Source organism: Scaptodrosophila lebanonensis, unplaced genomic scaffold (genome assembly GCF_003285725.1).
Source record: "Scaptodrosophila lebanonensis strain 11010-0011.00,11010-0021.00 unplaced genomic scaffold, SlebRS2 tig00000001-arrow-pilon, whole genome shotgun sequence".
In the NCBI taxonomy this organism is placed as follows: Eukaryota; Metazoa; Arthropoda; class Insecta; order Diptera; family Drosophilidae; genus Scaptodrosophila; species Scaptodrosophila lebanonensis.
In genome coordinates, this window is record NW_022060529.1 from 2,545,480 (window position 1) to 2,558,439 (window position 12,960).

A 12,960-nucleotide genomic window follows, 5' to 3' on the forward strand; every position below is an offset into this window, starting at 1 on the left:
TCGAATAAAAAAGACCTTCAATTTAGTGGATTTTGGAATTATTTTGTTATCATGCTGCATACACAACCGTTTAAACATTATTATCGTTTTTAAATTGTTCTTGTCGTTAAAAAAAGGGATTTGATTGTTTTGTTTAATTGATTGTTTGTTGGAACTTTGCATAATAACAACAATAATACGCATAGGTATGTATTTTACGAATATTACTTCACTCTTTCTCTTTTAAAATACAGTAGTTGTCAATTAATTTAGTGCGTTTTCATTTGTTTACGGTTGCTTTTGCTTGTAAATAAAAAAATGTAAAATTTATAAATCTGAGAGAAACAGTGCGCATTGCTTAGGACAAAGTCAGTCAACTAAATTAAAAGATAAATAAATAATGTGTCGTTTTAGTGTTTTGCGCATTTTTACAAGCTTTTAACTAAAGTTTATTTTGTATACTCGTACTCTTTTTTGTTTGTTTTCGCTTCGCATATAATATTATTATTATATATAAGTCCATTTTCGTTAATATATTTTAAATAAATTTACTTAACTACAAATAGCTGCCATTTCCATGAGAACTGTTTCGTGTGTTCAAATATTCAAAAAAAAAAAAAAAAAAAAAAAAACTGTTGTGTTACAAAATTCATAATCGAACTTTGTGATGAAATCATGGCAAAAGAAATAATGAATGAATGCATAAATATGATTAAAAATATGCATGCTCGTATGCAAATGATAGAGAAGTAAGTATGAATATTTTATGTACATTCGAAATGTATGTGGCGAAACTTTATTCAGTATAAGACAAAGTGAGAACATGAGAATATGTACAAAGCATATATCTCAACTATTAATTGATAAAAGTATAATCAAGTCAAGTCTTTTTGTTATGTTAATGTTATGCCATCTTTGTTTTTTGTTTTGTTTTGTAAATGTACCGCCATGTCTTGGTTGTTTTGTTTTATACCATTAAATATATAGCATTCGTACATTCGTAGCACATCTTCAATTAAATTCAATTCAGTTATGAATTTGATTTCTCATTTTCAGCATTATCATTAGCAAATATCATCATTATCATTATCTCATCATCGTCATCATTTATTGCAATAAAACCTATGTCAATTTTTAATTGTATATTTATTTGTTATATGTATATATGTTCTATATATAATTAATTTCTCTTTCTTATTTTGTTTTTGCTTTGTGTATATGTATATATAATTCATTCTTGCCTGCTTTAATGCTTTCATTTCTTTTTTTTAGCGTTTTTGATTTATTTTACTGTTTTTTTATCGCTTCTTTAATATGAAACTTTAATACACATATAATTAAATAATGTACACGAAATATATATATGTATATATATTTATATACTATACATTCTTGTAATGTATACATACGTAAAACAGTATAGGCCCGATTTATGCGCGAATTAAGAAACAAAAAGAAAATCAACTCGCAAATCTGGCGCTTGTACTCAACATTTTGAGTTTATGGCGCCATTCAATGAACCATCAAACATGTAGCTGAACTTTCTCTTTTTAGTTTAATTAATAATTTTAATAATAATAATAATAGTCAATGTTATTTTAAGTGTAGTAATTTTAATCATACCTTTTTTCCTATTTGCTGCCCCCTTCATTAATCTTTGCATTTATTTTAGTGGCACACTGCTTGCAACTTTTTTTTTACATGCCACAACTTTTTCTTGTGGCTGTTTCTCATACATTGTTTTTGTTTTGTGTTTATTTTTGTTTTCGATTTTGTTTGTTAGATTGCAGGCAGGCGGGTTGTTTGGTTTGTGTGTGTGTGTGTTTGTGTATGTATGAGTGTGTTTATGTCTGTGTCTTTTTATGTGTGTGTGTGTATGCTTATGTAGCCATGTTCTGTTGTTGCCTTGCCATGTTTAAACTTAATAGGTTTTTGCCCGTTTGTGTTCATTGGTTTTGTTCTCAGTTTTTAGTATATATGTAGGTGTAGCATAAAACTAATTGTAAGTTATGTTTAACGTGGGTTTTCTAGGTGTGTTTGTATCGCGTGTATGTTTGTCTGTCTTTCTTTTTCTGTTCGTTTATGTGTGATCTGTTTGTGTGTACACTTAGCGCCCCCGCGCCCAGCGCAGTAACGCATCTGCTAACACATCCAAATGAGCTTTCGTCTGCAATTAAAAAAAGAGCAAAAGCAGATATTAATACACATTAAGCCATTATTATGCACTTGAATGATGTGTGTGGGACTAGTACAAATACTTGTCGATGTATTTGTATAACAACACTTACCGTTTTGTAGAACATGCACGATCTCCTATCTTCGTCCTCGCCCTCCGGACAATCGATAAATCCATCGCATAGCACATGATCGTCTATGCAGCGATAGCGCCCCTGCAAGTCCGGTGTGGGGCATGCAAAGCGCTCCATGCCGTCCATAGCGGTGGGACACTCTGTAAAATAGTAGAAGGAGCCAAAGAAAACTTTGTCAGTCAAACATTCCCCTGTTTTTCTCTTCGTTTTATTTTATTTTCTATTTTTTTGTTTGCATAATGGCAGCCAGGTAAAAAAGTTTAGCTGCCACAGCGCATAAATCGTTCAACTATTCCCGTACCAGCAAAACTTGGGCTAATGTCTGCCATGATTTGCGTCTAAATGTTACAGTGGCGCATAAAAGCATGCTACACTAACGCACACACACACACAACCGCTGCACTGCCATTTGTTTGTATTTTTGCATGGCTGGCGGCATTCCTGACGCTGACGCTGACGTGGACGCCGACGCTGACGCTGACGCAGCCTCGACGCTGAGCTTAGCACCGTCTGCTGTTATAAATAGTTTCACGTTTGCTAGTTTACTACTTTTAGTGCCTTGGCTTGGCTGTTTTTAGTTTTGAGTTTCACAATCGCCGCCGCTGCCGCCAACACCAACACCAACAACAACAACAACAGCAAGAGCTACAACAACACTAACATTAGCAATATCGACAACAACAAAAACTTTATTTTTTGTGGCATTTCACTTTGCACTCCACGCTTTTTCTCTCCTCGCAAATACATAAAAATAAATCACTTGTAGGACATGTTGGCGCCTCCGGTTTAGTTTCAGCTTGCCTGCCATTTTCCCGTATCCATGTGCATGTGTGTGCACTCACTGTTGTCGTTGTTGTTGTTGTTGTTGTTGTTATTATTGCTTGCCAGTGCCTGCCTGACAGTGGATGTTAGTGCATTGAAGTTGTTCAGATTTTTCTTCTCTTTTTTTTTGTAGTTTTCAATGCATTTCGCTCATTTTATTCGAGTTTTCTTCTTTCTTTTTTTATTGGAGTGCCAATCGAAAAACGAAGTATAAATATATTCTTTGCCTACTAGTATATTAAGGTGTACAAGTATGTATCAAATTTCGCTCGTGAAGGGCTTAAAATCAAATAATAATTATAAAAATATTGTGTTTGGGGCGAATGTAAAATTAAATATGGCCTAAGATTGACTCTCAATCAATATTCAGCAGCGAAGGCTCTATCCATTCCTATGAACACCGAAAACTTTTAAGCCATAACAGCAAGGGCCACCAATCTTGATATGTAGTCTCGTCTTAGCCAGACCCAGTTTCTTACAAACTATATATACTTGTAGTCTGATTACTTTATATAGCTGCCATAGAGCTAGTCTGAGAGGAAATCACTTTTAGTTGGCGACCTTTTGTGTTTACGATAATATGTTTAAAGAAATTGTTCTCATCATATTTTCTGCATTAAATCATATAGTTCGAGGAGTTACAATCGTTAAGAACAGTTTTCGACTCATTATAGGAAGCATTGGTAGAACAGAGTATATTTTCTTAATTTTGAGTCGGCAGAGACGTTCCATCTTGAACATCTTCTAAGACCTTAATGAATGACACCCAATATTTTCACTTCAGAATCTGTCAGAACCACCACTTCGGAAAACAATAATTGTATGCAGCAGCAGCTTAGTTAATACGAGATAAATAGTAGAAGGCAAGAGTTTTGCAGAATATCAGAATCAGTTAAAAACTGAACTGCTTCAACTGCTTCCCTTCAAGTTTTTTAACTGACGCATTAGGATCAGGGGTCAGTTTTTAAATAACTAATTTTAAATGTAAGTTTAAACTGCTATAAATTTAATTATTAGAAATCAACAAGTGGTTTCTGTGTGTTTTTAACACAGTCGCACAGTCTTTTTTTGCTTCCCGCAAACAACTGTAAATTATGATATTTAATTAATTATTGAATCGCTTCCCTGCGTTACAGAAACTCTTCATCACAACAAGTATGTCATGTACGCTGCACACCCTTCTCAGCCAGCCTTTCAGCCCAGTCTAGAGGGACTGGCCTTCAACACATGACATTCGCCTGACCCTTATAGTACTTAGCTAATGTTGGCAGCGTTGCTATTTCTGCTGAGCCCTCAATCTTAAGTACTCGCATTTAATGAGTGTTAAAGCGAACAACAATAGTGAGCAGCAATAGTAAAGAAATGAATAAAATGCATAAGCAATATGACACCCAATTGTATTGGTTACCCACTCCATCGACCATAACTTCCACTTCCACCTCAATTCGAGGCATGCCTTGGCTCGTCTTTGTTTTCTGCAAATGGAGTTGTATGTATGTATTTATGTATCTGCATTATGTCAGCACGAAATCAATTGATGTGCACCCCACGGCACTTCAGGTGCCAGAAAGGTGCCGCCTGGCAACGCTTCGTTAGACACAATATACAGCAGCTCCAATAGGAGCAGGACTCTGCCTCTGGGCCGTGGCGTGCCAAAGAGCTATTTGCATTTGAAGAGTAATGGTGGCGGTGGCGGTGGCGGCGACGGCGACGGCGACGATGACGATGACAGCTATGATGGCAATGTCGCCGCCAACGATTGCCATTTATCAATGCGAGAGCCATGGCTGCATAATTGCCCGAACGCGTACTTGGGCACGTTTGATGCGCGAATTTGCATATTGCTCGCTAGCAATTGACTCTGGCAATTGTCTGTTGCATTTATGCTGATTTAACATTGCATACTTATGAGCGCGGTGCGCTGTGGCTTTGGCTGTGGGTGCTTTGATTGAAGTGCCACACACCCCCGGCCTCCCGTTGCATTTATGCATGAGCTTAACATAACGCATACGCACAGTTGACCCAACAATTTTGCTGTAAATGATGGCACCCATTAGTTTTATTGAAAGCCATTACAACTTTTTTTTTGCTCTTTTCGCTTTTTTCTAGAACGTGGGAGTGTGTGGAAGTGGAACAAAACAACAAAATTGCAACGGCAACTAGAAACTGGTAAAGCAACTACAACTACTGCAGCTATTATTATGACTATTATGCATTTTTGCAACGCTGCTCTTTGTATTTGCTATTTGCTCATGTCGTGCCATTTTGCATGGCTCTGTCATGCCAACCCACATTTTGTACTTTGAACTTAATTTTACACACAAATAATTTGTAGTTTGCCAGCCAGGCACAGCGTGGGAAGGAGACAGACACACAGAGGGAGAAAGAGAGAGAGAGAGCGAGAGAGATGAAGTTAGCCAAACAACTTGGAACTTACTGCTGGTAGTTTGTAATGTTGAAGTTTAAGAAATTTGTTCGCTCGTTGCCGGTTTTATAATTTGTTTTTGTTTCTATTTTGGGGCCAACCAAAGGGGCTATTGAACTTTCAATTGATTTTTACTGACGGTGCAGTGGGTGCTGAATATTTTATTGCACATATAGGTGCGAAATGTCGTTATGTACATATGCAACCTATATTACAGATAATGGAATATTAACTGAAGCATTGTTCTTTTGTTTTTAAATTCAAACAAATCATTCGACAACAACACTTTGAATAAACTTATCATGTATATCATGGGTGTTCGGGATATATGGACCTAATAAGGTGTGCAGAATATAATAAGATAATTCCAAATTACATCTTCTTTTCAAAGAAACACTCTTGAATAATTGTAATTTACTTGAATGACACAAGAGATCGTATTCACAAATAATTTTAGCTTAAGATAAAGATATCAAAGATACTTGTATATCAATCCACGTTCTCACAGTTAAGGGCAATGCATAGTAATTAATTACTTCAATCATGGCAATAAAAGCCTAAATGCTAAAAATTCTGGGGGCCAATCGTACATTTTGTTTTGTTCAACTAAGTATGATATTATAAAAATAAAACCCATAAAATAAAGCTTATGCTAAATATACAAACACTTGTGCTGCATTTTGTATTCTTGGGTGTTACTCGATTTTTTGTTACACATGCTAGAAACAAGCACCCTTTTATCCTTAGAGAGCTCAGCATTAAAGCCAACAAAATCGCATTGCGTGCACATGATTCCATGGCAGAGAATGCAAAATACACTACATAGAATAAATCAACTTACACGCATCAAGCACAACTGTACCAAAGTTATTTTTTGCTATTTGATGTTGTTGTTGCTGAAAACCACGACATAAGCTCGAAAAACTCAACGCATGTTGACACTAAGACACTCAGCCAGCAACTATAGCTACAACAATAAGTAAACAGAGGCACTGGCCACAGCAATAGCAACAACAACAGCACGTTGAGTGTCAAAAAATCAAAAGCATAAAAAGGATTTGGCTGTTGCCAAGCAAAGTTGCGGCGCTAAGAGTGTATGTTAGAGTGTGTGTGTGTGTGTGTGGGTTGGGTTGGGTGGAGGTGCTGGTGCTGGAGGTGGTTGTGGAGGTGCTGGTGGTGATGGTAAGTTCAGCAGTTTCATCGGCAGCCAAAGAGCAACGGCTGCTGCTATTTTTGTCACAGAATCTACCACTATACTGGCACTCATCGCGTATACGTAATGCATGTGCATGTGCATGTGAATGTGTATGTACATGTACATGAATTGCCGTTAGCGTCGCCATCGTCGTTGTCGCCGCTGCAAAAATAAGTCGAAATTTGTAACAAAGTAGCGAAAACCTTTTCGCCCACCCAAAAGCCGAAACGAAGCGAACCGCCTGTTGTCTCGTCAGCATGGCGCCTAAAATGCTGCCAACAATAATAACAAAACCCACGAAAAGAGCGAGAAATGCAAGCAACGCACACCAAAACACACACACACACTTAAACACAATGCAAGATTATGTGGCACAAAGATGTAGATATTTTTGTATATGCTTATGTATATATACTATGCTTTTGTGAGTGTGTGTGTGTGTGTGTGTATGTATGTATGCGGTTTGAGGGCGTCGTCGTCTGCAGGAAGCAACGCCAGCAAAGGAAACAGCGCGCAACGATTTTGCAGCAATAAATTGATAGTTTTATGTGGCCTGTGCACATAAACAGGGTGGGCGGACGCGGTATATATAGTATATATATATATACATACATATATAGTACAGATAGTAGTTCGGCTAACTCTTGCCAGAACTCTGGTTCGTGCACTCCTTGAGCACTAAGTTGCTGGCTAAAGTTGCAGCTTAACGCCTGTTCAATATTTAAAGGGCAACCATAATGTATCATGCATTTTTCAAGCACCTTTTAACAACATCCTCGTCTACAGCAAGGACAAATGAAGGAACGAGAAATGCACAATGCACTGTATTTTAGATATTTTTTTGCTTCAATTCCATTTACATTTATAGTATTGATGCGGTTCGAAAGCGAACCGAAAATTTAGTAACCACATTAAAGAAATTTGGATGCTTCATTCCATACAACAATCCCTGTCTTAGCATGAACACATAAGAAGTAACATAACTGAATATTTATATAATATTTGTAATTAATAAATAAGTATAGATAAACTATTACATTTACTGCTAGTTTTCAAAACAATAGCTCGATAATTTCAGCTAATTTACCTAAATTATTTTTCAATTTGTTCAACAGCATTTCCTTTCATTTTCAACACCAATTTCCAATCACTTTCTCAACGCAAGAGTTGCTATTTTTGCACACTTGTGTTTTTTTTTAGATTCCTTAGATTCCTTTTATGAGCCAGTAGTAGCCATGAATGGTAATTCTTGCCTACCCGTTTGGAAAGGACACAATACCTATTATTTTCATTGCCTTGAAACTTTGATGTTGCTAAGTGTGTTATATTTTGAATGAAGTGGACTAGCTTGGGATATCCTAAACAGTCCCCATCTAGTTAAATAGTTTTGGCTTTACGCGGATCTGTATAAATAGTATCATTTTTTTTTGGTGATATATTTATATTTGTATCTAGAAGACCATTCGCTTTTTTATTCGAAGCCCCAAAGGCCCTAATTTATATATTTGGTATAAAAAAATTGAATTTCACACAATGCTTCCGTTCAATGCACGGCTGCTCGAGCCTTGTCATTTGTCAACGCTCGCATTTGCTTTACTCATTTCCCTTTCCTGTTACCTTTACTTATTGTTGTTGTATGCCTCATTTTGCTTTCGCCGTCCTTAGATTGGGCACGGCAGGTGGTCCCTTTGGTGTTTGGGCGGTACCTGTTTTTCTGCCCAGCCTCCAGGGCTTATTTTACGGCATAAATAATGAGGTTTTGATTACATTACACGCTCAACTGTGCGCTATGAACAAATTTTGGTGTGCCTATTATTATTTCAGATACAAATGTATGTTTCTATGTAGCTATTTCTTAACACATTTTTATTGTTGAATTTTTGTTTTTTAAAATTGTGTACCTTGAATGTCGCATGATTATAGGCCATTATGAATGCAATTTAAGAATTCTCTTCTCAAAATGAATATATCATCTTTTTTACCAGAAGCCTGATAAAGGTTGATAAGCTAGGCTTAACCTTAACAAGCGCTTGCTTCTTAGTTAGTTTCTACGGGTTCGAAAACATAAATCGTCTATATCTTACATATGCAACAACTCGGAAATTTGATTATCATCAAAAAATCATTAGTATCAAAAAATCAAAACATCAAATCATATATATCATCATTTCACCAGAATCCTGATAAAGTTTGATAAGCTAGCAAGCTAGCTAAGCTAACAAGCGCTTGCTTCTTAGTTAATTTCTACGGGTTCGAAAACATAAATCGTCTATATCTTACTTGTACAAATGCAACAACTCGGAAATTTGATTATCATCAAAAAATCATTAGTATCAAAAAATCATGGTTACATTTAACTAGCAGGACTTGCCCGTCTTTGCTAGGCTAAGATTTTTACTTACAATTATTAGTTTATGTTAAATTCAGTTTAATCAATTGCGGAATTTGCGTGAAGCTGAAAGCAACACAAACAAACACTATTGATTTTTCTGCAACATACTTCCATTTCTATAAATAAGATGCTGAGATGAGTGCAGCTTAACATCAAATTGAATTGCATTGAATTTCGATGATAAAACACAATTATTCAATTAAAGCTCAAACTATGAATTTGTCACAAGGTTCTGCTGCTCATAATGTGTATCTCAAGTACACAAGGCAACATTTTTACTTCAATTAAATCAACTTGCTTTCAATTTGTTGTTTCGTTATAAGTATATGTACACACTCGTACTATACCTACTAAGTTTGTGTGCCAGGCAAACGTGTCCCTACATGCATGACAGCGCCCCCGGTGATAATCGGTGGTGGGCGGACCTGTGCTTACCGGTTGGGCTATCAGTTAACGGTACATTCTGTGTGCTGCGAGCAAAATAATTTTTTTTTTTGTTTTGCAAGGCGCAAAATATACATATTAACAAGGCACAGCCACAAAGCAAAATAAACAGCAGCCCAAAGTAGCAGTTGCCCATAGATGGCGCCCTTGGCATGTGTGAGAGTGTGTTGTGTGAGTGTGTGTGTGTGCGTGGGTTTTTAATGTTAGTGCCTCAGGGCGAGCTTTGTTTTCCACAGTCGTATGCGTATGTATATGTACGTGTATATATATGTTGGTCTTTGTAATTTAATAAGCTTCACTTATTGCCTGCAAGCTAATTGCAAATTTTTTATTGTTGACTCGTTGCGCAGTTACGCGACCTTGTGTGTTGGTGTGTGGTGTCAACAATATATGCGCATATTTCGTCTTTGTAATAATAGTACAAGTATACCAGCCATGGCCTACGAGTATGTTCCGAACTGAACTTGACATCAATCGTGAAGTGCGTGTGCTCTGCCGCTGACATGGGAAACCTTTTAGTTGGGTCTCACAATAATGCCAACCCAAAAAAAAAAGGAGGGAAAATATGGAAGAATGAAGTGAAACATGCCACCAATCTCATCGCCACTCTATATGCAAATGCCACCCAACTCACGCACTCCCACATATATTAACAGCATTTTGCAGTTTTTTATTTTTATTTATACCATCTACTTTCTGTTCATTGTATATTCCTAACAACATTCAATATACTGCGGCCATATTGTAACTCAAAATTCTAAACATGCCTTTGCCTTGTTGAAATGTATTTTAATATTTTTCGACACGCAACTAGGCCCACCCACACACACACACACACACACACATTCACACATTTATGCATACATACATACGTGCGGAACATATGTCTACAATTTATAGCTCTCACGCTTTAGTTTCTTTGAAAGTAAGTGTACGAGTATATGTAAGTGCGAGAGCAACGAAATGTGTGGGTAAGAACGTCGTTACATTGCTTCTTCTTCTTCTTCTTTATCTTCATGCCAACTTGTTTATTTTTATAGACTTTTCTGCCATTTTTTATTTGCTGACAAATTTTATATGCGTTTGGGGCGCCACTTTATGCTGATGAGCGCATATTAAAAATGCATTTACCAAACTATTAACTAGTTGATTAAATGAGCATCAACCATCAATCGCTTGACATACATATATAAGAAAGTTCAACTGCATCATTTGATAAAGCTCAGGAATACTTAAACATAATTTGTGTAATTACTGTTTAAAGGAAATAATTGAAACGGCTGTTTAGTTGCACATTTGATGCTCAAATTAATCAAGAATTGTCTGTTTTTTAAAAAATCTCTTTCTCTTTTTGGAGATAAAATATTTATTTTATAATGCATCCCACATCTTAATGATTTGCTCTTAAGTGTTAGGCACTTAGGCATTTGAAAACGCTGTTGATATGGCTGCCTAATTATGCTGTCTGACTGTCATAGCCTTATTAAGCTGAGCAGCTGATGCTGAGAAAAGTATACGCCCCGTGCCACACTTACGAGTATGTGTGGATTGTTGTGTGTTGCTGGTGTTGTTTTCGTTATATCTGCCACATTACTTTGTGACATCATCATTTGCTTAACATTTAACCTAAGTGAAGCTCATTTGTCTCAATTAAAAATTCGTTTTCAGTTGGGTTTCCACTCCTGTTTCGATTATCCCCTCCTCATTTTTGGCCATAAGCTGAATTCTTCGCTTGTGGCGTGACATTTTACTCATGTGTGCTCGTCGTTGTTTTTGTTTATTATATTCATAATTTATTTAAAATAAATGAAAATCGTTTTTATTTTCATTTTTGGCGAACGATGTGTGCCTGCTGACTTCCCTTGGCATAATTTTGAGTACTACAAATAAATTTGGAATATTCTCGTGTATACGTAAATAATATAAAATCAAAACTAACAACTGCACAACAGCAAGATTAAAATTAAGATTGTGGCAAAAGTTGAAGCACAATTTAAGGCGCTGGAGACACGCACAGTTGGCCAGACCAGATGGCCTGCCAATACACGTATTTTAATTAACTCAAGCACAACTGTATAGTTTTTAAGGCGCGGTTGTCACAATACGAGTATACTATATGGATATATGTACCCGTGCATAGTGGACATGTGTGTAGCTGCTGTCTGGCAGCAAATGACTATGAGAACAACAACTACAACAATAACAAAAGCAAAAGTAAGTCATAAGACAGAAATAACAAGCAAGACGCTGAAAAGACGCTGCCCAAATATAGCAACAAATAAAATGAGGCAAATAAAGAAGCAACAACACCATCAACAGTTTGATATGCGGCGTCTGTTTTTGTGTCACACACACACACACACACACACACACACACACACACACTCACACCATTTGCTTGTTGGCTCATCCAGCTCCTATCTTTCCTTCTTTGTATGTTGCCCAGGCAAGCGCAACTTTTGGGAATTGCTGCATAAACACACACACATAGTAGCATGTAGTATTAGTAATCTTGTCTTGTGTCTTTAGGGTCGCCGACGCCCATCAACCTGCCCCTCACGCGCCTCTCCCGCGCTGTATCTGTATGTGTTAGCGCGTGTGTGTGTGTTGCGTAAAGAGGCTCGCGTTGAGCTTCAACACGCAAGCAACGACAACATCGTGCCCCATTTGGTGTCCCGCCCCGCCCAATCCCAACGCCCCTGCTGCTGCTTTCTGGCTTAACAAGCAATTTCTATTTTTAGCCCGTACATAAAGCATACGAAAAATGTTCGTTACGTTTCGTTTCGTTTTGCTTTGCTTTGCTCCTTTTTGCGCACTTCCGTTGCCTCTGCCTCTGTTGTTGCCCGTGTTGAGGCGCATACACGGCACTCACATATAAACATATATATGTATACAAACAAATACAGTCGTCGCACCTCTTGACTCATATTTTTCAGCGTTTTCGCTTCATTTTTTTGTAAGGCTCAAATTAAATGATTTTGTTAACGCATATACTGCATACTGCCTTGGCTTTAGCTTTTACACACCAAATTTGCTGCCTTGGCGTCCTTGTCGTCGTCTGGAATCGATCGATTGGCCAGCTCGTTGCCAGTTGTATAAAGCGTACGCATTTAATATGCATACATTTTGGGCGCACAAAAATAAAACTTCTTAACTGGCAATTAAAAAGCGTTAAAAAATGCGAGAGACCAAAATTAAAGCCATTAAAAGTTTAGTTGGCAGGCAAAATAAAATGTAAAAAGTTGCCCAATACTCGTATAGCCATGAGTCAAATGACTAAGCCAAGCACTGTACAGTATAATACGCAGCTTGGAGAGATGCTTAAACACACAAATAATTTTAATATTACCTCTGGTGATGTTAATGCCCTCAAGTCGTTCAATATCATAATGAA

The 12,960-nt window shown here is 37.0% G+C and overlaps 1 protein-coding gene across 1 annotated transcript in view; it reads right to left on the reverse strand.

The window, feature by feature from the left end:
* Window positions 1-1,817: 1,817 nt before the first annotated feature.
* LOC115634334 overlaps window positions 1,818-12,960 on the reverse strand; it is a 39,232-nt gene continuing 28,089 nt past the window's right edge. Inside the window, exons 3-4 of the mRNA XM_030531990.1 lie at window positions 2,268-2,428; window positions 1,818-2,146 (exon numbers count right to left, since the gene is read on the reverse strand). Of these exons, the coding sequence (XP_030387850.1) occupies window positions 2,087-2,146; window positions 2,268-2,428 (221 nt within the window). The 3' untranslated portion in view covers window positions 1,818-2,086. The remainder of the gene's footprint in view (window positions 2,147-2,267; window positions 2,429-12,960) is intronic.